We start from the raw sequence: 25,822 nt of genomic DNA on the forward strand, positions 1-25,822 counted from the left end.
GTTAAAAAGGACATGTTGTTTGATATGGTATTCCAGTTATTGGGACATATGGCCTATATATCTGGCATCACTGTGGCACTAAAAGTCATATACCACATTCCTTAATTTTGTGATAGCCAAAACATCTTTTTGATTTGATGAAAGCATCCGATCGTGGGGAATACTGCAAAGTAGGTACAAGAGGCGGGTAGCTTCATCTGTTGTTCAATATTTTGAAGCACCTACCCCTTTGAAAGTGACCTGAGATAGACTGGGTACCTCACAAAGGCAAAGGTGGTGGCTGTAGGCCTTTTCATGTGTTTGTGTGATATACAGCAGGTGATGACTTGATAAGGGTAACAATAATCAAGGATTTATGCACCCTACCCTAACATCAAGCTAACACTGAGCTGATAGCTATTCAAGAGTTTGCCAATAAAATTCATCTTGTAGCATGTGAAATGGTGGGAATCCCATGCGAGTCTTGATCAAAACCATGCAATTACCATAGAATGTGAGACTTCTTTTTGGATGCATCTGCTTAGAAATAACTTCGATGTCAAGTCTGAGGATTTGTTATTTATTGTTAACTCCTGATGTGGACAATGAGAGTGTTGCCTTTTACTCCTGGTATCTGAGATGGAGCATGACAGTACATCACTCTTCATATCAGATCTTATGATAAATGATGAAGACAGATCACTGTTTTCTGTCAATACTTTGGAAGTCAGAGATATCATGACAATAAACATGCTCTCACCGTTCATACCACATTCCAACATGGTGAGGTTCAGGCACATTCATGTGATTCTTTCCTGCCAACATTTGAAATAGAGAAAGATTTAGGCATTATCACTCTGTGCCTTGATATGGACCTTGATATGTGCCTTGACATTAGGCTATAATACAGTTTGTTGTTCGTTTCTTTGATTGTGGAGAGAAATACACAAATTTTGATCTGAATGAATGGGACGTAAGAGATGTGGCTGTAGGTATTACATGACCATGTATACTTCAGCATGAGGACATGTAAATACTTTCGATTCCCAGCCCACCACACTTGCACTGATCTTACCCATCAATTTCAAAAAAATCACCAGCACACCACCGTGTTCAAAGAATTAATTAGAATGGTTTGAACTTTGAAAGTTCAATTAGTTCAACTATAGACTTTCCCACTCCATGAAATGGTTGGCAAGAAGATTACCCGGGTACCCCACCCTTCTTCCTTTGTGCCACTAAGAAATTAAAACCCACCCACAAACCCTTGCCTAATGTAGACAAATGCTTCCCATTCTGCACTCTGTTCCCCTGACATCGCTGGATCGAGGGTTCTTGCTGACATCCAGCATGGGTCTGTCTGCCTGCAATTCCTGATGAAGAGCTTTTACTAGAAACGTCGATTCTCCTGCTCCTGGGATGCTGCCTGACCAGCTGTGCTTTTCCAGCTTCTGCAGTCCTCACTTTCTCCCTGCATTTCTGGCTGTGTCCACTACTGGGATCTTGCTGTGCTGGCCGACCAGATTAGCAGAAGGTTGGACTTTGTCCACGCTGAAGGGCAGTGTCCAATTCTCCAGCTCTCTAGCTGGTCCGCAGCATGTTGTGGCTTCAGGAACAGCTGCTTTCTGGTCTGATGGCTCACTACTGATTTAGTTTCTGATGTGGACATGATCTGGCCCCTCAGAGTTTTCTAACCTTAATAAACCTGAATTGCTCTGTCATTTGAGAATTAGAACATAGAACATAGAACAGTACAGCACAGAACAGGCCCTTCAGCCCACGATGTTGTGCCGACCATTGATCCTCATGTATGCAACCTCAAATTTCTGTGAGGATGCAAAAATGCATGTCCAGCAGTCTCTTAAATGTCCCCAATAACCTCGCTTCCACAACTGCTGCTGGCAATGCATTCCATGCTCTCACAACTCTCTGTGTAAAGAACCCGCCTCTGACATCCTCTCTTTACTTTCCTCCAACCAGCCTAAAACTATGACCCCTCATGTTAGCCATTTCCGCCTTGGGAAATAGTCTCTGGCTATCGACTCTATCTATGCCTCTCATTATCTTGTATACCTCAATAGGTCCCCTCTCCTCCTCCTTTGCTCAGATGAAAAAAGTCCGAGCTCAGTCAACCTCTCTTCATAAGATAAGCCCTCCAGTCCAGGCAGCATCCTGGTAAACCTCCTCTGAACCCTCACCAAAGCATCCACATCTTTCCTATAATAGGGTGACCAGAATTGGATGCACTATTCCAAGTGCGGTCTAACCAAAGTTTTATAGAGCTGCAACAAGATCTCACGACTCTTAAACTCATCCCCCTGTTGATGAAAGCCAAAACACCATTTGCTTTCTTAACAACCCTGTCCACTTGGGTGGCCATTTTAAGGAATCTATATACCTGCACACCAAGATCCCTCTGTTCCTCCACACTGCCAAGAATCCTATCCTTAATCCTGTACTCAGCTTTCAAATTCGACCTTCCAAAATGCATCACCTCACATTTATCCAGGTTGAACTCCATTTCCCACCTCTCAGCCCATCTCTGCATCCTGTCAATGTCCCGCTGAAGCCTACAACAGCCCTCGATACTGTCAACAACACCTCCAATCTTTGTGTCGTCTGCAAACTTGCTGACCCATCCTTCAATCCCCTCATCCAAGTCATTAATAAAAATTACAAACAGTAGAGGCCTGAGGACTGGAGAGAGGCAAATGTAATTCCTCTCTTCAAGAAAGGAAATAGGGAAATCCCTGGCAATTACAGACCAGTAAGTCTCACGTCTGTGTTGTTGACAGTATCCTTCAATCCCCTCATCCAAGTCATTAATAAAAATTACAAACAGTAGAGGCCCAAGGACAGAGCCCTATGGAACACCACTCACCACTGACTTCCAGGCAGAATAGTTTCCTTCTACTACCACTCGCTGTCTTCTGTTGGCCAGCCAATTCTGTATCCAGACAGCTAAGTTCCCCTGTATCCCATTCCTCCTGACCTTCTGAACAAGCCTACCATGGGAAACCTTGGAATCTGAAGAAGGGCTTATGCCCGAAACGTCGATTCTCCTGTTCCTTGGATGCTGCCTGACCTGCTGCGCTTTTCCAGCAACACATTTTCAGCTCTGATCTCCAGCATCTGCAGACCTCACTTTCTCCTCGAAAACCTTAGCAAATGCCTTGCTGAAGTCCATATGCACCACATCCACAGCTCGACCCTCATCAACTTTTCTAGTCACATCCTCAAAGAACTCGATAAGGTTTGTGAGGCATGACCTGCCCCTCACAAACCCGTGTTGACTGTATTTAATCAAGCCATCCTCTTCCAGATGGTCATAAATCCTATCCCTCAGTATCCTTTCTAACACCTTGCAGATGACAGACGTGAGACTTACTGGTCTGTAATTGCCAGGGATTTCCCTATTTCCTTTCTTGAAGAGAGGAATTACATTTGCCTCTCTCCAGTCCTCAGGTACAACTCCAGTGGAGAGCGAGGATGCAAAGATCTTTGCAAGTGGCGAAGCAATTGCACTTCTCGTTTCCCAAAGCAGCCGAGGACAAATCTGGTCCAGGCCTGGCGACTTGTCAATCTTAATGTTTGACAAAATTTTCAGCACATCAGCTTCCTCAATCTCAATCCATTCCAGCATGCACACCTGCTCTTCAAAGGTTTCATTCATTACAAGTTTGTTTCTTTCGTAAAGACAGAACCAAAAAACTCATTTAGGGCTTCACCTACCTCCTCAGACTCCACACACAAGTTCCCTATGCTATCCCTGATCGGCCCTACTCTTTCTTTGACCATTCTCTTATTCCTCACATAAGTGTAAAATGCCTTTGTGTTCTCCCTAATCCGTTCTGCCAAACCTTTCTCGTGCCTCCTCCTGGCTCTCCTCAGACCATTTTTGAGCTCCTTCCTCACCTGCCTGTAATCCTCTAGAGCTGAGCTTGACCCTAGCTTCCTCCATCTTATGTAAGCTACCTTCTTCCTTTTGATGAGAAGGTCCACCGCTCTCGTCATCCACCACTCTCGTTATCTTACCCCTTCTTGCCTATCTCAGAGGGACATATTTATTCATCACTTGCAACAACTGTCTCCACATGTTTATAGTGCCTTTTCCATGGAACAATTGCTCCCAGTCCATGCTTCCTAACTCATGTCTAATCGCATCATAGTTTCCTCTTTCCCAGTCAAATATTCTCCCATTTTGCCTAATTCTCTCCTTCTCCATAGCTATGTAGAATGTGAGGCAGTTGTGGTCACTATCACCAAAATACTCTCCCACCACAGGATCTGATACCTGCCCCGGCTCGTTTCCGAGCACCAAGTCTAGAATGGCCTCTCCCCTCGTCGGCCTGTCAACGTACTGAGTTAGGAAACCCTCCTGAACACACCTTACAAAAACAGTTCCATTCAAATCTTCTGCTTGAAGGAGCTTCCAATCAATATTGGGAAAGTTAAAGTTACCCATTGCAACAACCCTACTACATCCACACTTTTCCAAAATCTGCCGACCTATGCTTTCTTCCATCTCCCTGCTACTATTGGGGGGCCTGTAGTAAACCCCTAACGAGGTGACTGCTCCCTTGCTGTTCTTAATTTCCACCCATACTGACTCGGTAGGCAGATCTTCCTCGACAATAGAAGCTTCTGTAGCTGTGATACCCTCTCTGATTAGTAGTGCTACACCCCCTCCTCTTTCCCCCCCCTCCCTATTCTTTTTAAATGCTCTAAACCCTGGAACATCCAGCAACCATTCCTGCCCCTGAGAAACCCATGTCTCTGTTATGGCCACAACATCATAGCACCAGGTACTGATCCATGCTCTAAGTTCGTCACTTTTATTCCTGATACTCCTTAAAGCAAACACACTTTAACTGATCCCTTGGTTCCTTCTCAGGAAAATCCTTCCCACGAGCTGGTCTACCTCTTGCTATTGCCTCATCTGCATCAACTCTCACCTCCGGTATACAGCTCAGGTTCCCACCCCCCTGCCCTACTAGCTTAAACCCTCTCGAACTACTCGAGCAAACCTTCCACCCAGGACACTGGTCCCCTTCCAGTTCAGATGCAAACCGTTCTTCATGTACAGGTCCCACCTTCCCCAGAAGGCATCCCAATTATCTACATATCTGAAGCCCTTCCTCCTACACCAGCTGCGCAGCCATGTGTTAAGCTGCGCCTGCTCCCTGTTCCTCGCCTCGCTATCTCGTGGCACCGGTAGTAAACTAGAGAACACTACTCTGTTCGTCCTGCTTTGCAGCTTCCATCCTAACTCCCTGAAATCACTTTTTATATCCTCAATCCTTTTTCTGGCTATATCATTAGTACCAATATGTAACGCGATTTCTGGCTGTTCGCTCTCCCCTTTTAGAACCTTATACACCCGATCGGAGATGTCCCGGACCCTGGCACCAGGGAGGCAACATACCTTCCGGGAATCCCGATCCTGACCACAAAATCTCCTGTCGATTCCCCTAACTATCGAGTCCCCTACCACGAGTACTTTTCTATTCTGCCTCCTTCCTTTCTTTGCCACAGTGTCAGGGCCAGTCAGAACTGACTACTCTGGCTTTCCTCTGTTAGGTCATTCCCCCCCAGCAGTATCCAAAATGGTATACTTATTGCTGAGGGGAATGTCCACAGGGGATCTCTGCACTGTCTGTCCCCTTTCCTCCCCTTAACTGTAACGCATCTATCCTTGTCCTGAGCCTTGTGCGAGGTAATTCAATCTTTATGATTGAGTGGATGTACTTCTCAATAAAATATTATTTGGTTTCTTTGCTTCGGGATATTTGATTCTCATAGCTTCTTGATTGGTTTCTTCCATGTTCCTTTCCTGAATTGTGACATAAAAACATTGGAACAGGAATAGACCATTCAGCCCTTTAAGCCTGTTCTACCTTTTGATGAGATTGTGACTGATCTGTAACCTAACTCCATTTATGATACATATAAGGGCAGAGATGGAGAGTGGAATAATCAGAAAAATTGAAGATTACAATTGAGATTAACCTTTTCCAGGTGGATTGAAAAGTGTGAGATGAAACCTTGAAGATGATCTATCATCGAGAGTAGGTATACTAAAAGAAAACATCTTTAATATTAATATTTCTGAAATGTTGCAGAATTAGGAATATTGTGAGTCACAACAATGTAGCTGTTGACTGGATAATACAATAGCAAATGAATGGAGCAATTAATTTTCCTGTGTGAAGGACAATTGTAGTTGAAACAATTTCAGCAAAAACTATGTAAGCATTATTTATGTTTTCAGTAGTGCAGACTGAACTAGTATTTATTTTGCTATTCAGACTAACTCCCTCCCTCTACATTTTAGGCACAAGACGTATGCAACATTGCTAACACTGAAGGAAACTAGGTGGATTAATCAGAACACGAGAGCAGTGATGGTTGAGTTCACTCTGTACAATCCTCCCACCAACCTCTTCACGACAGTGTCTCTGCTGGCAGAGTTTCCACCATTAGGGGGTGTACTTCCATCAGCTCGTATAGAGTCAGTCAGCATTTACCAGAAGAACTCTGTTGTGAATTACTTCATCATGGCTTTTGAGGTGAGAATTCCAGGTCACGGATTAAAATACTGGCTGCTTTTCTTTGGAGTAAATATGAATAAATTGTTTTAAGGTGACAAGCTACAGTCAGAATGTAAATGAAATCATATTGAACATTCAAAGTCCTTTTCCAATTTTGTTATTCAGTGTCTACGTTTTAAAGTGCTTTTTTACTTTTGGCATCAAACAACTTTATGGCATCTCTCGGTGAAAGTATTCATTTCTGCAGAACGAAGTGCAGTTCTGGACACTTGGCCCATGTTTACCAGATATAGAATTGAGTGCCCAGCCATCACTTTGAATTCAATTCCAACCACATTAAACAATGAAATTAGCTCACCATCTCATATACAAATATCATAAACTTATTAGTTGCATAACATAAATGAAACCTTTGAAAATAATGGAGAAATTATTTCATCTGATTTTAAGTGTTTGTACCTTGCGCTTGCATTTTACATTTATGCCACTGTTGTTGTGCTTTGCAGCTTTTGTTCCTGGCCCTTATTCTACTTCACCTGTACTTCCAGGTGTGCAAGATGACTCAGAGGGGCATGCTGAGTTACTGGCAGGAGCCTTGGAACTGGTTGGAGGTCAGAAGCTTGTTGTAGTAAATTGTTTCGATCAAATTAAATTAAAGTTTTGTCTCAACCCTCACTTGTGTGACAGGTCGGGAATATTGACAAGAAATGAAGAACTCAGAAGATAATTATCTGGAGGGTGGAGACCAAAATAGATACAATAGCTTCGACTTTCATCATCGTGGCATCCCATGCGTGGAATGCTATGATACAGTTTGACAATTCATGATGCTGCCTTGTATTTGAAAAGAGCTGACAAAAACAGATTGTTGAGCGCTTAATGTCTGTTTGATGAGCCATTTATTATCAGAATAAATGTACATAGAGCATTAACAATTCAAATTTTCACAGTAAAATTCAGTTTCAGATTCCATTTCTCTCCTTTTTTGTTGCATTTGTCACTTCTAGGAATCAAAACTCTGCCACACAGAAATTCCATAGCTTGGAGGAGACTTTATCCTCCAGAGAAGCAGCCTCAGACAGGGATGACCAGAAAATTGTGGGATACAAACAGCTTCAATTATGTGAGAAAATGTGAAGTGTGAAGGGACTTTCAAAATACTTTCTTGTCATCTGGAGGACTGTGGTGACTTTACCTTTGGTGACTTTTACTGAGCGTCTTGTTGGAGCTGGGGGCTGACTGGTCCTTGCTTCCTAATGGACTTCATATTAGGATGTTGGGTTTTAGGAATTGGCTAGTGAAACAGTTGGTGCATTTGTCGTAATTTCCCAAAATTCCTGAAATTTGAGCTAAGTTCCTTTAGATTGGAAAATAGAAATGTACCTCCTTTATTCAAAAAAAAAAGGAAGGGAGACAGCAAGCACAAAATTATAGGCTACTTAGCTTAATACCAGAACCATGTTAGAAGTCATGACTGAAGATGTTATGGCCAGGCAGTCAGAAAAGTTTAAGGTAAACAGGACAGTTAACATGACATTGTGAAAACTAGATTCTGTTTAACTAATTTATTGGAGTTTTTGAAGAAGTAAGAAGTCATGTGCTGTGAATTAAGGGGAACAGGTTGAAGTATTGCACTTAGATTTCTAGATTGCTTTCAGATAAGGTGCCACATCAAAGGTTATGGAGGATATAAAAGTCTATGGGTATAGGGGAGACTTTTTTTTTAGATTACCTACAGTATGGAAACAGGCCCTTCGGCCCAACAAGTCCATACCGACCCTCCGAAGAGTAACCCACCCAGATGTACCCCTGCATAATGGGCAATTTAGCATGGCCAATTCACCTAACCTGCACATCTTTGGATTGTGGGAGGAGACTGGGGCACCTGGAGGAAACCCACGCAAACACCAGGAGAATGTGCAAACTCCAGACAGACAGTTGCCCGAGGTTGGAATTGAACCTGGGCCCCTGGCACTGTGAGGCAGCAGTGCTAACCACTGAGCCGTACATATTGGCATGGATAGAAAGCAGAGGGGAGGCATTAATGGTAATTTCTGGCTAGCCTCCTTAGGGAGGTTTTGGCCTAGTGTTATTATTGTTAGGCTATTAATCTAGACACCAGCTAATATTCTGGGCACCTGGGTTTAAATCCCAATGTGGTAATTGGTGCCATTCTATAATGATGTGGAATGCCAATGGAGGATTAAGGTTGCAATTAGTTTAGCTATGACCTTATCGAGTAGTAGAATGGCTCAAGGAGCCAAATTGCCTACTTCTTCTCCTAACTCCCATATGTGTTCATACTTGATCGCCCACAGTTTCTGCGCAGAAAATAAGAAAATTCAGACAGCACAAGTACCAACCAATAACCATTTCCAAGAGAAAAGCTAATCATTTTCCCCTTGATATTCAATTACCATTGCAGAGCCACCCAAGGGAGAGGCAAAGAAGTTTGCAATGAGTAGATCACTCCTTTTTCCCTAAATAATCCACTATCTACAAAGGTACAGTCAGGACTGTAATGCAATTCTCTCCACTTGCTCCAAGAAGACACTTGACACCATATAGCAGAAAATAGTCCATAGAACATAGAACATAGAACATAGAAGAATACAGCGCAGTACAGGCCCTTGGGCCCTCGATGTTGCGCCGATCCAAGCCCACCTAAACTACACTAACCCACTATCCTCCATATACCTATCCAATGCCCTCTTAAATGCCCATAAAGAGGGAGAGTGCACCACTGTTACTGGCAGGGCATTCCATGAACTAACGACTCGCTGAGTGAAGAACCTACCCCTAACATCAGTCCTATATCTACCCCCCCTTAATTTAAAGCTATGCCCCCTTGTAATACCCGACTCAATACGCGGGAAAAGGTTCATACTGTCGACCCTATCTAACCCCCTAATCATCTTGTACACCTCAATCAAGTCACCCCTAAACCTTCTTTTCTCTAGTGAAAACAGCCCCAAGTGCCTCAGTCTTTCCTCATACGATTTTCCTTCCATACCAGGCAACATCCTGGTAAACCTCCTCTGCACCCGTTCCAATGCCTCCACATCCTTCCTATAGTATGGCGACCAAAACTGCACACAATATTCCAGATGCGGCCGTACCAGAGTCTTATACAACTGCATCATGACCTCAGGACTCCGAAACTCAATTCCTCTACCAATAAAAGCCAGTACGCCATATGCCTTCCTCACCGCACTATTTACCTGGGTGGCAACTTTCAGAGATCTGTGTACATGGACACCAAGATCCCTCTGCTCATCCACACTACATCAGCAACACACTTTCAACATTTGTACCATTTGTGAGCAATGGCTAGTAGAGCAGTACTATATGCAATCTACAAGATGCATCATAGTAATTAACCAAGTCTTCGTTGACAGCATCTTCAAAACGTATGACCTCTACTGCCAAGAAGGATGGAATTTGCTGAAGGATCGGAGCCTCAAACAGTTGTTTGATCTTCTTTAAGGCACAAAATATCCTTACTGGAAACTATACTTCACCGTTAATAGATCAGGATCCTGGAACTCCCTAGATGGACCTGTACCAGACGGACTGTAACAAATCACCACCTTCCTGACAATCATTAGGTGTGGGTTCAGAGGTTCTTTGCAGTTTTAGAAAGTTGAGGGTTCATGTTCCACTTTAGAAATGTGTGCATAACAATCCAGGCTGGTACTGTGGGAATGCTGCTCAGTTATACTACTGTTTTCTCAAGTGCTTAGAAAAGGTCACGTGGCACTAGTTGAAAAAAAAGCCTTGAAATTCTTCCATATCCCTCAAACAGCATCACTAAAGAAACACAAATGACCTAGTCATTATGATCTTGCTGTTTGTGAGACTTTCCTATGGTCAAACTGGTTTCACATTTTCTACATTACAATACTGACTACACTTCCAAAGTATTTGACTGTCCGTAAATCTGCTGAAATCATAAATGGTGTAATATAAAAGCAAGTCTTCTTTTGCATTCAGTTTATGGAATACAGTATTTGAAGTAACTGATGTTTAAGCTGCAATAAACTGAGTTTCATTGAGTGGTCAGTATGTCTAAATTAGGTACACTGACAGTCAGTGTTGTTTCTGAACTCTTGCAATGTGAAGTGGTTTACCAGAATTTTGTTAATTTTATTGGTTAGATTATGTATACCATTTGTTTTTCAGTTTTCTGCAGACTTCCACTGTTACTGGACTTAAATGTAATCCATAAGTAAAACAATGTGTGAGGTATACAGTTTACAGTCTGTGTCTCCTGTTCTTTTCTAGATCGGAATTGTCATGGTCAGTCTCTTCTATTATGTATATTATGTGTTTTACTTCGTATTGGCTGTGGACATTATTGACCATCTTCACAGTGGATATTTCAAAGCCTTTGTAGATATGAGCTTTATCTCTGCATGGATGCAGGTGAGAACAGGAAACAGCTAGAGGAACTTTGCTGTAGGAAAGAAATGTGCAGAGCATTGTTTTCCAGCATTTGTTTAATGATGCTATACAACCACCATACATTTTGGAATCATTTACATAATTACATTGACATGTGGACATTCAACTGTATTAGAGATGAAAAGATGTTCAATGAGCACATTCCACATTACTTTCCATCTGCAGAAGGTAAATATAAAATAGTTAGAAAACTCCATGCACAATGGCATCCAATTTTTTCCTACGTGCTGCAAGTGTGCATTGTTTTCTGTGAAAATAAAATTCATGACTGAAGAAGTATTCAATAAGCAGGCGATACATAACCCCATTAGAGAGAAACACAAACTTAAAGGTTCAGGTCAATGAATTTTTGTCAGAACTGGAAGAGATGCATATAACAAAAACAAAAATTGTTGGTGAAATTCAGCAGGTCTGACAGCATCTATAGAGAGTAAACAGTTAACATTTGGGGTCCAGTGACTGTTCCTCAGGTTCATGTAATGGTGTTTAAGCATATTTTGAACAGAAGCAAGTAAATAACAAAGAGAAAATTATGGCATGGTGAAAGACATTGTACAATAAACCTTCCCCCTTGAACTTCTACACATCCCTCCCCTCAGTGCACGGCGAAGATATGAGTCCATCCTCCATTTTCTGTGTTCATACCTCTCCATTTTTAACATTTAGTTATCAGTTTGAAATGTTACTCTTTTTGTCTGCTGTCTGACTGCTTGTGTATTTGCAGCGATTATTTTTAGATTTCCAGCATGATGCTTCACTTGATGCTAGATCAGTTGTTAGTTTCAAACCTGAGATTGTATGCAAAGTATTAAGGGATGTGGACTAATGCTAGTTATGTGGAGTTAGGCCACAAATCAACCATGATCTCAGTAAACTGACAGAACAGGCTTCAGTGGCTTAATGGCCAACTCCTTTTCCTACGTTCCAACATATAAGTAGAATATTCCAAAGTGTGAAAAGTGCACATTATTTGAGAGATGACGACATGAAGATGAAGAGCAGCAACAACAATATTTTAAAGAAATAAAGCAGTCACCTGAAGATGTTACAGAATCTTCTTTCAAAGATTTGGATAGCAGGAACAATAGCCACTAAGTTACCACTAACTCAACTGTTCTGGATAAAATTGGTTAGTTCTCAGGTGGAAACCATTCATTCACTGTGGGAAGTAAAATGACAGTTAATGCCTAAGAAGAGAAGTAAAGAGAAACAGGGAATACGGAATAGCAAGTGAGCACACTTTGGGACAGAAGTTTGAATCAGCTAACTCTGTTAGCTGTTCAAATCCCACATGAAATTCTTTTGAACTCTCTCAGGATTGAAATATATGAAATTAGCACAGATGTTGGAGACCTGAAATATATTTTAAAAAAAGGAAGTGCGAGAGAATTTTAGTAGACCTGGCAGCCTCTGCAGAGTGAGAGAAGGAAAATTAATCTTGAGAGACGTCAAAGCTGAAGGAAGCTGAAACATAATCGTTCCTGTGCTGTTGACAAAGGAGGGAGAGGAGCAAGTGGAGGTGAGGTGTGTGATCAAAATGGAGAACAGTGATCATGCTGTGAAGTTGTTGAACTCACTGTTGTATCCTGAGGCTGTCAAGGGCCATTCAGTGCTACCACATCCTTCCTCAAATGAGGAGACCAAAACGAGAAGGTTCCTTGCTCTCTCTTACTCCAGCTCCAGGAATACCATTCACTAGATCAGTGTTGTAAAGACTGCAACTTCTATATCACAGATTTTTTAAAAATTTAAAACTAACAACACTTTTGTTTCACTGGCAGGTGAAACGTTTCCTTCATGGTTTGATTGTGTTCCTGCTGTTAATAAAAAGTATTCGTTTGCTACGTGTTAACAAGTTGATCGCCCCATGTGTAACAATGTTGCGATTGTCCTATTCCTGCCTGATGTTCCCAATGGTAAGAAGAGTTATGTTGATTCAGTTTACTTCAAACTATTGTTTAAGTACTGTGAAATTAACGAGGTTAGTAAGTCCCTCCTTCAGGTTGACTTCATCAAGTTTTGTTCTGTGTTAACACTGGTAGTAAAACAGGGACCTTACAATAATTTGATAACATAGTTTGCCACAGTCCTCCTGTTCTGTGGCCTGTAAACCCCATAAGGCATTTTCTACTCTTTTCCCCTGTGCCTTGGAGATAAGTAGACCACTAGCAGTGATCTCTTCGGTGGATTCCCTTCCTCCTGCTCTCACAGTCCCATGTCATGTCCAAGGACTTCCATCTGCTCCTACTACTCCAGGCTTTCAGTGTTGAAGCTTGTCTTCCTAAAGCTCCTGTTCCTACTCTCAGTCTATATTGAAATCATGGAATTTCTTGGGCTCTTCCTGTGCCAACTGATTTCTGCTACTTGATGAAGCCCAGTCACTCTGAAACCAGGCAGCTGGTGAGTATAAGTTTTTAACATGTATTCACATTGTTGTAAATCCATGTTTATATCTGAGATCATTTGTTAAGATGATGCTATGTACTTATGCACCTAAAAGCTCCTAGCTTAATTTTAAAAGACTGAAACAGCAATCCAGTAAATTAAGATGACAGTTTCTAAGATGGCTGAACATTTGTATAGCTGTAATTTACATTCCATATCTTTTAAAGTGGAGTCAGTCTGTCTGGAAGGACCCAGCGAGGGCTCACACTTTAAAGGAATGTTATCTGATGAATTCACAAAACATCCAGACAATACCTGGGTATTCAATAGGGTGGGGACCAAGTATCACTCTGGGCAATGAACTCTGGATGATATTGTGGAGCCTCCTCCTCCAGTGAGTTGTTTAATTGTCCAGCAACATTCACAATTGGATGTGGCAAGAGCGCAGAGTTTAAGATCTGATCTGTTGGTTTTGGGATCACAAATCTGTTTGTCACTTGCTGTTTATGCTGTTTAGCATGCAACTTGTCCTGTTGCGCACCTGCACCATGGTGATACCTCATTTTTTATGTGTGTGTGGTGGTGCCCCTGTTGTACTCTTCATTGAAATGTAAATTAAAACTCTCTTTTATTTCAACTTTTACTCCCCACAGCAAATTCTCTTCATCTTTACCTGACTCACTATAAAGCTGAATAAGAAAGTTTGGATTTAGAAATTGATTTCGTAAGGAGGGTGAAATATAGGGGATCAATTGGCCAAGCACCTAACTGATATTAATTTATATTCAGTACAGTTAAATCTCAGACATTGTGCATAATTAGCAGCAGATTCAATAATGCTCAAGACAAATTTCTACCCATGTATGATTTTGATTTTGAAAATTTGCCCCTTCATTTCAGTGATAATTGTCAGGTCCTTTGAAGGCTCAACCAGATTTGCTCCAGAATTCCTTGAGAGCAGGTGATGCTTGTTGGGGTGAGCTCAGCTCTTCCTCAGCTCAGAGAGTGGAGGGGTCCCTCTGGTGCAGTGGTAGTGTGAGAACACTGTGTTCAAATCCTACCTGCTCGAGAGATGTGTAATAGTTGGCTGATTTTAAAAAATTCTTCCCCATTGGGGTGTTGGTTTCTGGACTCAAAAAGGATCTGAAAGGTGGAAAATGATGTTCTGACTATATCTTGGATTTACAATAAAACCTTGGCAAATCTTTGAAAGTCTTTCTTGCTGCCAAATTCAACAAAGGCCCAAAAGTATTCTTATTCTAATGAAAAGATCTTTGTTGTGCATTTCTTCATAATGATAACAACTCATCATCCCTTATATCATTTTTATGAATCTTCCACACCAAAGTGTATAGCTTCATATTTATCAATGTTCTACTACATCTGCCATGAATTTTCCCACTCGATCAACTTGTCTAAATCACCTTGCAGCCTCCTTATACTTGGCAAACAAATCACAATCCTGCCCTGTTTTCTGTAATCAGCATGCATTACCATTCATCACAATTGGCATTGGAAGATTATTTTTATGTCATATTTATATACGTCTTTGACTGCCTCATTACATTTGAACTCTGGTTCTAATTTAAATTCCTTTCATTTGTTATTCACCCATTGTGCAAACAGTTTCATTTCAATTTTGGATGAGTATGTCACTGAATTCTTTTTAATGTAACAGCACTGGACACCCCTTTTTCCTGTATAAATGTTTTCAAATATAACAGTATCAGCAAAGAGATCAGACAGATTCTGTGATGAGCACAGAGGCACACAACATCCTGTGACATGAAAGTTACGTTGCAAAGAACGTTTTTTTTCAGCTGTTACCAGGGTATTGTTATATTGGATTAATTTCACCGGCTATTTAATCAAGCAAATTTGAGTTCTGTTACACTCTCGTTATTAGATGGTGTCAACTAATGTTCAGTGTTCCAATTAAGATCTGTTGTGATGCTCATTGATAATATTATCATCTGGCTTTTAATTGAACTGCATTCATTAAAAAATGTACACTAAAGACACGTTAGTTTGAATTTACAACTTTTCTACTACAGGAATTCATCAATTTTAACATGATGTTTCTGTGTTCTTCTCTATTTTACAGCTATGTTGTATTTTAGTCATTCTGGCATATTCCTGCCTGGGCAACCTGCTATTCCTGTCAGAATCTTATTCATTCAGCACCACAGTGAGAGCTTTTCAGACAGTTTTGATGTACTTCATGGGCATAAGTGAAATGAGAACGCTTTCAACTTTATACAAGTTAAACCAGCTATCCATTGGTGCCTACTATGGAACATTTTTTATTATTATGACCATTCTTTGGGCTGGATTGGTAGGTGCAACTTTGATTATTATTGTGATATTTGTGGATTATTTTGACTGGCCTTTCACTGAATTTAGAAAAAACAAATAATATGATTGTAGGAATTTTTAAAGCAATTTGTACTTTGCAAGTGTTTTTTTCAAAACATTTAGATAAAAGATATCTTATTACTAATTGGAAGATAATTTCCCAATATTAAATAAGCAATTCATTAACTGTATTCTTAATATAATATCTCTATTTTAATGCATCAGAAGGCCCTTCCATTTCTAATGGACAAAAATATAGGATATAGGCTGGGACAGAAATAGGAAGCTAAAGAGAGGCTGGGGTAGAGAGGAATAGGCTTTTTAAATTAATTGATTCCATGAGCTGTGAGTTATATTTAATCAAAAATTGCAAGTGCTTTAACAAAGGTGAAAAAGTTATAAATGCCAGGTGATAGACACACTCTTGTGGACATTTTGAAAGATATGGATATGTATGCCTTGTTCTTTATAAGTTTGTAAATGTAAGCTGTAGTCAGCATAACTTAGACCAAGAGAATGCACATAAATTCCTGTTCTGAATGACATGACCATTGTGGAATAAATAAGCTTAATAATTTAAGCCTTGTAAAGTGTTTGAAGCAACTGTATTTCAAGGCTGCTAGCTCTCCACTGAGTCTTTAACCAGTCGTACAAATAGTCTGTCCAGAAAAGTTGTCTTGCCTATTATCAACGGAACGTTTATGACTCATCAGATAGTATTTTGTTGCAGTGTAGTTTTTGTACTTCTGATCATTTTATTGAAATTCTGGGAATGATAGTTTTCCTTTTCATGCACTTGTAAAACATGGCAGTTTCCAGTGGCTTGCAAGTCATGTCAGTAGGACAATGTGTCTATTTAGGTTATTTGGATATCTTAACATGACATACTTAGCATGCATTCATTACAGCAATGACAAAAACAATGAATATTAATCATGAGGTTTGTTTGACAGATTTCTTTTATTAGGAGAAGGCATCACAAAATTATGTATTTGACTAACGCATCAATTACCTACAATTCTGTATTGCAATATCAATGCAGTTTACTCAAATATTCTGCGGTTCACTTGTGCAATGTTATAACAATAATTCTGTATGACAAAATGTTCCCACTTCTGTGCGAGGAGTAACTACTTCTCAGCCTTTAAGCATCAAATATAAGCTGGCACTGAATTCAACACCCTGCACAAACACAAATTTATATCTACATATCTCTCAGCTTGAAATATGATGATATATTTTGGACTTCCAAGCTATTTGGTTGTTGTTTACCATTCAAATGCAAATAATTATCCATTATCAATGTTAGAAAACTATTTTTATAATTTTGTTTCTTGAAGAATTTTGTATCATCTGTGGCTTCCTTCAACAACAAAAACAGTTTGTACGCAACTTGTGCTTATTGTGATAAACATCCCTAAGTGCTTCACACATTGTAAACTAAGTAAGACAATGTGTTGCATTGTGGATATTAGTGCAGATAACCAAAGAATTAGTCAAAGCATCTTGGGGTTTTAAGGAGTGTCTTAAAGGCAGAAGGCAAGCCTTAGAGTTTAAGGGAGAGCATTACAAAGTTTGGGGCATAGGCAACTGCCTACATGGCACACAATGGTGGTGGGACACCGAATGTTGGGGTTACTTGAGAGGCCAGAAACACTATTCTGAGAATTGAGAGGCAGGAGGAGATTACAGAGATATGAAGGGCCAAACCATGTTAAGCAGTTTAAAATCAAAAGTTGCCTGACGGGACTTGTCGGGCTGTGTGGGCCAGTGATCACAGGTATGATAAGAGAGTGGGTCTTGCTGCCAATTTAAACATGATCAGCAGAACTTGGATGATCTCAGGTTTGTGATCATTGGCTTAGTGTGAGAATATCATTAAAAGAATAATAGGTAGGTATCGTGGACAAGATGAATCTGGAGAGGACATGAGGGAAGACTGAGAGAAATTACAGCAATACACAATTTCAGACCGAGGGCCGAGGAAGCATTTGAAGGATATTTGGCCTGGTGGGCTAAAGGAGACAGGAGAAAAGTAGCAAAGGCAGCTGCTCAGATGGTCTCAATCTTCACCAAAAACACATTTTGGTATTTAGGAGGCAGGTCTGAGATAAGCTAGGGGGCAGGAGAGATTAATTGCCAAAGGCAAAGGGAGCAGTAGTAGTTTTAGTAAAAATGTAAAATATTACAGAACTCTGTCCTAAAACAAATGAAAAACAAGATTCCAATCATTATGCACCAGTAAGGCAATTAAAATTGAGGACAAAGTATGCAGTGTGAAATTGTAAAATTCATTGTTGACTCCAGAGGACAATATGGAGTCCATGGAAGATGATGAGGTTGTGATCTTCATGAGGCTAGTGCAACTGGTTGAGGACAGACCTTGTGTGTGAGAAACTGGGATTGAATTTTAAAAAGCAAGCAACTGGAAGCTCAGGACTGATAGGAGAGATTCTACAAAGCACTCACTGAACGTGTATTTGGTCTCTCAGTTTAAGAGCAAACCACTTTGTGAGCAGTGAATACAGAATTCAAAGATGTAGAAGTAAATCTGTGCTTTATTGTCAGCCCCACAAAGTGGAGCATTGCACAGTGCAAGGATATCAAAGCTCAGATGTTGAACTTTCTGCGATTACATGAGAAGTTGCCGTGTCATGTATTTGAGGAAGGACCAGGATGGAAATGGTCTTTGAAAGAGAATGGGAAGATGAATTTGGTGGTGGTAGTGCACTTATATGACATTCATCAGACATATTGTGCTTGGCAAGATAATAGAATACAACTGAGGAGCATACTTCTAGTAATGTGTCATGCTTTAAGGTAAGACAGAGTGTGAGATATTTACACCCTTAGCTGACATAATGGTATCATACATGTTGCTCATTGTTTCGTCCCAGGAAACTTGTCCCACTGTCTGAAGTTATTTGCACAGCTGCATTCCTATTGACAGCCACCAAGGTGGTATTAGATTGGAGCCACTGGAGAAGGATGGCGCAGCATGGAGTACATGCGGCTCACTCTTTCCTCTTCCTCCCAGAAATAGCTAAGTTTCCTCTTGTCTCTGTTCCTCAAACCCAACCGTCCGCACATTCAGCTATTCCTTTCCTGTCATTTCCATCATCTTCAGTGCGCTGCCACCACCAAACTCATCTTCCCATCCTCTTTCAAAGACCATTCCCATCCTGGTCCTTCCTCAAATACATGACACATTCCATCCCACGGCAACTTCTCATGCAATCGCAGAAAGTTCAACATCTGAGCTTTGATGTCCTTGCACTGTGCAATGCTCCACTTTGTGGGGCTGACAATAAAGCACAGATTTACTTCTACATCTTTGAATTCTGTATTCACTGCTCACAAAGTGGTTTGCTCTTAAACTGAGAGACCAAACACACGTTCAGTGAGTGCTTTGTGGAATCTCTCCTATAAGTGCTTGCATTTTCATTACCACACTCAATTTCTTATGTTATGCAGATAGCACAGGTATTGCTGCATTAAGGGAAAATAAAATTCTTGCTGGAAGCCAGTCACATCAGAGCTCAGGACAGTGAGTGAGGCTACAAGATGTTAACGTGAAAATGAGAGACAGTTTGCCACTCCAGTCCACTCATAGGAAGGATATATGGTGGGCATGTTTGAGGAATTCCTGTTGGAATGAAGATCCAGGAGATGTGCAGAATCAGTTACAGGCCAGAACAGCAGAGACTATCATATCGTCTGAAAGAGTTTTTTGAAGAAGTAACAAAGAAGATTGATGGGGGCAGAGCAGGAGATGTGATCTATATGGACTTCAGTAAGGCATTTGACAAGGTTCCCCATGGGAGACTGATTAGCAAGGTTAGATCTCATGGAATAAAGGGAGAACTGGCCATTTGAATACAGAACTGGCCCAAAGGTAGAAGACAGAGGGTGGTGGTGGAGGGTTGTTTTTCAGACTGGAGGCCTGTGACCAGTGGAGTGCCACAAGGATCAGTGCTGGGCCGTCTACTTTTTGTCATTTACATAAATGATTTGGATGCGAGCATAAGAGGTAAAATTAGTAAGTTTGCAGATGACACCAAAATTGGAGGTGTAGTGGACAGCGAAGAGGGTTACCTCAGATTACAACGGGATCTGGACCAGATGGGCCAATGGGCTGAGTAGTGGCAGATGGAGTTTAATTCAGATAAATGCGAGGTGTTGCATTTTGGAAAAGCAAATCTTAGCAGGAGTTATCTACTTAATGGTAAGGTCCGAGGGAGTGTTGCTGAACAAAGAGACCTTGGAGTGCAGGTTCATAGCTCCTTGAAAGTGGAGTCGCAGGTACAATAGAATAGTGAAGAAGGCGTTTGGTATGCTTTCTTTAATGGTCAGAGTATTGAGTACAAGAGTTGGGAGGTCATGTTGCGGCTATACAGGACATTGGTTAGGCCACTGTTGGAATATTGCTTGCAATTCTGGTCTCCTTCCTATTGGAAAGATGTTGTGAAACTTGAAAGGGTTCAGAAAAGATTTACAAGGATGTTGCCAGGGTTGGAGGATCTGAGCTACAGGGAGAGGCTGAACAGGTTGGGGCTGTTTACCCTGGAGTGTCGGAGGCTGAGGGGTGACCTTATCGAGGTTTACAAAATTATGAGGGGCATGGGGTTGGGGAGTCCAGAACTAGAGGGCATAGGTTTAGGATAAGAGGAGAAAGTATAAAAGACTCCTAAGGGGCACTTTTTCACGCAGAGGGTGGTACGTATATGGAATGAGCTGCCAGAGGATGTGGTGGAGGCTAGTACAATTGCAACATTTAAGAGGCATTTGGATGGGTATATGAATAGGAAGGGTTTGGAGGGATATGGGCCGGGTGCTGGCAGGTGGGACTAGATTGGGTTGGGATATCTGGTTGGCATGGACGGGTTGGACCGAAAGGTCTGTTTCCATGCTGTACATCTCTATGACTCTATGACTCTAAGACCTGAGATGTATTTCTCTCCAGAATAAAGTAATTCTGACAGGGGGAGCTAGACTATAGCTGAAGCTGAAAAACGAGTGGAGTCGGTCTAATTCCATGCTCAGCAGCAGATCCCTCTGTTACAGCAGCAGTAGGGAAAGGACTGAAACTGTTAAAAGTTACTTTCAAATACAGAGCAGCATATCGAAAGAAAAACTTCTGAGTCTTGCCCTGTATTCCTGTGTAGTCTGGTCTGTAATCATGATAATATGTTGATTCTGTTAGATTTGCTGCCAAAATCCAATAAATTTATGGTGTACATGGTCGTTTATTCATAGGAAAATTTTGTGTGCAATTCAGAGAATTGTCCCTGACAGCTAGTAAAATTCTGATGCTGCTGCTGGTTTTCTGCCCCACCAAAATGTATCGATGCCTTTGACACTACTTAAACGTATTTTGATACGTTATCTTCTGCTCCTTTTGGAGCCCGTTGTGTTTTTTGGTGTAGAAGTTGCAGAGAAATTAGAACAAAGAACATTAGAGTGCAGTACAGGCCCTTCAGCCTTCAATGTTGTGCTAACCTGTGGAAACAATCTGAAGTCTGCCTCTCCTACACTATTCCATCTTTATCCAAATGTTTATCCAATGACCATTTAAATGTCCTTAAGGTTGGCGAGTCTACTACTGTTACAGGCAGGGCATTCCACGCCCCTACCAAACTTTGAGTAAAGAAACTATTTCTGACCTCTGTCCTATATCTATCACCCCTCGATTAAAGCTACATTCCCTTGTGCTAGCCATCACCATCCAAGGAAAAAGGCTCTCACCATCCACCCTATCTAACCCTCTGCTTATCTTATATGTCTCAATTAAGTCATCTCTCAACCTCCTTCTTCGCTCACAAAAACAACCTCAAGTCCCTCAGCCTTTCCCCATAAGACCTTCCCTCCATACCTGGCAACATCCTAGTAAATCTCCTCTGAACTCTTTGCAAAGTTTCCACATCCTTCTTATAATGTGGTGACCAGAACAGTGTGCATTACTCCAAGTATGGCTGCACCAGAGCTTTGTACAGCTGCAACATGACCTCATGGTTCCGAAACTCAATCCCTCTACCAATAAAAGCTAACACATTGAATGCCTTCTTAGCAACTGTGTCAACCTGGGTGGCAACTTTCAGGGATCTACATGGAACCGAGATCTCGCTGCTCATCTACACCACCAAGAATCTTACCATGAGCCCAGTACTCTTCATTCCTGTTGCTCCTTCCAAAGTGAATCACCTCACACTTTTATGCATTAAACTCCATTTGCCACCTCTCAGCCCAGCTGTTTATCTATGACCCCCTGTAACCTGCAAAATCCTTCATCACTGTCTACTCCACAACTCCACCAACCTTAGTGTCATCCGCAAATTTACTAACCCATCCTTCTATGCCCTCATCCAGGCTATTTATATAAATGACGAACAACAGTGGCCCCACTGCTCAAGTTGTTGAAGAACTAAGTAAGGTTCGTGAGGCACAGCCTACTCTTCACAAAACCATGTTGACTATCCCTAATCAAATTATTCCTTTCAAGATGATTATAAATCCTATCTCTTATAACCTTTTCCAACACTTTACCCACAACCAAAGTAAGGTTCACCGGTCTGTAATTTTCAGGGTTGTCTCTACTCCCCCTCTTGAACAAGGGCTGAAAATGTGTTGCTGGAAAAACGCAGCAGGTCAGGCAGCATCCAAGGAACAGGAGAATCAACATTTTGGGCATAAGCCCTTCTTCAGGAACGTTGATGCCCGAAACGTCGATTCTCCTGTTCCTTGGATGCTGCCTGATCTGCTGCGCTTTTCCAGCAACACATTTTCAGCTCTGATCTCCAGCATCTGCAGCCCTCACTTTCTTTTCTTGAACAAGGGGACAACATTTGTTATCCTCCAGTCTTCTGCCATATTCCTGTAGACAATGAAGACATAAAAATCAAAGCCAAAGGCACTGCAATCCCTCCCTGCTTTCCAGAGAACCCTAGGATAAATCCCATCTGGCTCAGGGGACTTATCTATTTTCACACTTGCCCGAATTGCTAACACCTCTTCCTTCTAAACATCAATCCCATCTAGTCCAGTAGCCTGTATCTCAGTATTCTCCTCAACAACATTGTCTTTTTCTGGTGTGAATAGCTTCTCCTATCTCCTCGGACTCCATGCATAACTTCCCATTACTGTCCTTGATTGGCCCTAATCTTACTCTTGTCATTCTTTTATTCTTGATCCACCTATAGAACATTTTAGGGCTTTCCTTGATCCTTTCTTCCAGTGACTTCTCGTGTTCCCTCCTGGCTCTTTTTAGCACTGTCTTTAGGTCCTTCCTGGCTAACTTGTAACTCACAACAGCCCTAACTAACACTTCACGTCTCATCCTAACATAAGCCTGCTTCTCCCTCTTGACAAAAGATTCAACTTTTTTAATAAACCATGGCTCCCTCGCTCAACCACTTTCTCCCTGCCTGACAGGTACACACTTATCAAGGACACGCAGTAGCTGTTCCTTGAATAAGCTCCACATTTCAATTGTGCCCATCCCCTGCAGTTTCCTTCCCCATCGTCTGCATCCTAAATCTTCCCTAATCGCACCATAATTACCTTTCTCTCAGCTATAACTCTTGCCCTCCAGTATATACCTATCTCTTTCCATCGCTAAAATTATGGTCACTATCACCAAAGTGCTCACCTACCTCCGAATCTTACACTGGCCATGTTCATTACGCAATATCAAATCCAATGTGGCTTCGCCCCTTGTTGGCTTGTCTACATACTGTGACAGGAAACCCTCCTGCACACATCGGTCAAAAACTGATCCATCTAAAGTATTCAAACTATACTATTTCCAGTCAATATTTGGAAAGTTAAAGTCCCCCTTAACAACTACCCTGTTACTCTCACTCAGACCCAGAATCAGCTTTGCTATCCTTTCCTCTACATCTCTGGAACAATTCAGAGGTCTATAGAAAACCCCCAACAGGGTGACCTCTCTTTTCCTGAGTCTAACATTAGCCTATACTACCTCAGTAGATGAGTCCTCAAATGTCCTTTCTCCCATCGTTCTACTGTCCTTGACTAACAATGCCACACTTTTATCCTCTTCTCTGTTCTTACTGAAACATCTAAATCCTGGATCCTGCAACAATGATTCTTGTCCCTGTTCTATCAGTGTCTCTGAAATGGCCATAACATGGCCGTAATCGCAGGTACCAACCCATGCTGCAAGTTCGTCCACCTTATTCCAGATGCTCCTGGCGTTGAAGTAGACACATTTCATACCGCCTTCCTGCTTGCCGGTGCATTCTTGCGACTTTGAAACCTTATTTCTGATCTCACTACTCTCAACTTCCTGGACATTGGAACTAATTTAGGTTCCCATCCCCCCCCTGTTGAATTAGTTTAAACCTTCCAGAAGAGCAATAGTAAATCTTCCCCCCCCCCACCCCTGGTTCAGGTGTAGACCATCCTGTTTGTAGAGGTCCCACCTACCTCAGAATGAGCCCCAATTATCCAGTTATCTGAAACCCTCCCTCCTGCACCATCCCTGAAGCCATGCATTCAACTCCTCTCTTTCCCCATTCCTAACCCTGCTAGCACATGAGAAAGTGAGGACTGCAGATGCTGGAGATCAGAGCTGAAAAATGTGTTGCTGGAAAAGCGCAGCAGGTCAGGCAGCATCCAAGGAGCAGGAGAATCGACATTTCGGGCATAAGCCCTTCTTCAGGAAGAAGGGCTTATGCCCGAAATGTCGATTCTCCTGCTTCTTGGGTGCTGCCTGACCTGCTGCACTTTTCCAGCAACACATTTTTCAGTCCTGCTAGCACATGACATGAGTAACAAACCAGAGATAACAACTCTGTTTGTTCTAGCTCTAAGCTTCCACCCTCGCTCCCTGAATTTCTGCCTTAAGTCCCCATCCCTTTTTTCTATCTATGTCATTGGTGCCTATGTGGACCACAACTTGGGGCTGCTCCTCCTCCCCCTCAAGGATCCTGAAAACACGATCCGAGACATCATGAACCCTCGCACCTGGGATCTAACTCGCCAACCATGAGTCTTTCTTGTTCTCACAGAACCTCCTACCTGTCCCCCTAACTATGGAGCCCCCATTGACTAATGATCAGCTCGTCTCCCCGCTTCCCTTCTGAGCAACAGGGACAGACTCTGTGCCAGAGACCTGTACCCCATGGCTTACTCCCGGTAAGTCGTCTTCCCCAACAGTATCCAAAACGGTATACTTGTTATTGAGGCGAACATCCACAGGGGTTCACTGCACTGCCTGCCGGTTCCCTTTCCATCTCCTGACAGTAATCCATTTACCTTTTTCTTGTACCTAAGGTGTGACTACCTCCCTGTAACTCATCTCTATAACCCCCTCCACCTCCGAAAAGATCCGAAGTCCACCCAGCTCCAGTTCCAGTTCCCGAATGCGGTTTTCAAGGAGCTGGAATTGAGTGCACTTTCCTCAGATACAGTTAGCAGGGACACTGGAGGTGACCCTTATCTCCCACATACTGCAGGAGGAATGTTCAACTGCCCTAACCTCCCTTCCCACTATTCTAAATTCCTCAAGAGGCTTTTGAAAATTTTTTTTAAAACTGGTTATCTTATCAATCTGGAGCACAGAACTCTTTATTTTGGTTAGAGGAGGAGGATGGATGGGAGACACTACCTAAGTAGTTTTTCAGATAACACAACTGCCCAAATATATTACGTCACTTATTCAGCAGGCCCTTGTCAGCTCCTGCTCAGTGTGCACTCTGCCTATTCATGAGGTAAGTTTTTAAAGCAGTCATTTACCTTCCCAGCAGCCCCCCCTCCCCCCCCTTCGGTTGTCGCTCCTGCTCTTCCGGCTGTTCCTCTCTTGCCCTGCTACTTTTGATTCATCTGATTTCTGCTCTATGGATCTATAACTCAGAATACACACTATGGGACTGATTATAATTGCATTACATCAGTCATTCTGTCCCTTTCTTGCTAATCTGGTCCATTCTTTCTTGAAGTCTGCTTGAACTGATCTATTTTTAATGCTGCTGTTTATTTGAATCTGTTTGGTCAGACATGGTATTCTGTGCTCTGCAGAAATGGAGAAAAGAGGGAATGGGATAAAGTCTGATAATCTGTGAAAGTGG

At 41.8% G+C, this 25,822-nt stretch overlaps 1 protein-coding gene across 9 annotated transcripts in view; it reads left to right on the forward strand.

Annotated features, from left to right (window-relative positions):
* pkd1l1 (polycystin 1 like 1, transient receptor potential channel interacting) overlaps positions 1–25,822 on the forward strand; it is a 288,595-nt gene that overhangs the window by 243,110 nt on the left and 19,663 nt on the right. For 5 of the 9 annotated variants that reach the window (XM_087987215.1, XM_087987214.1, XM_087987216.1 and 2 more), the window contains 5 exons: positions 6,314–6,548; positions 7,037–7,141; positions 10,815–10,955; positions 12,776–12,910; positions 15,484–15,714. In XM_087987215.1, coding sequence (XP_087843341.1) covers positions 6,314–6,548; positions 7,037–7,141; positions 10,815–10,955; positions 12,776–12,910; positions 15,484–15,714 — 847 coding nt within the window. Of the gene's footprint in view, positions 1–5,932; positions 6,052–6,313; positions 6,549–7,036; positions 7,142–10,814; positions 10,956–12,775; positions 12,911–15,483; positions 15,715–25,822 lie in introns of those variants that run through there. The other 4 variants (XM_087987217.1, XM_087987219.1, XM_087987220.1 and 1 more) reach the window with 4 other exon arrangements.

This window comes from Chiloscyllium plagiosum, unplaced genomic scaffold (genome assembly GCF_037043375.1).
Source record: "Chiloscyllium plagiosum isolate Xiang-an unplaced genomic scaffold, Cpla_swu_hap1 HiC_scaffold_5, whole genome shotgun sequence".
NCBI lineage: Eukaryota > Metazoa > Chordata > Chondrichthyes > Orectolobiformes > Hemiscylliidae > Chiloscyllium > Chiloscyllium plagiosum.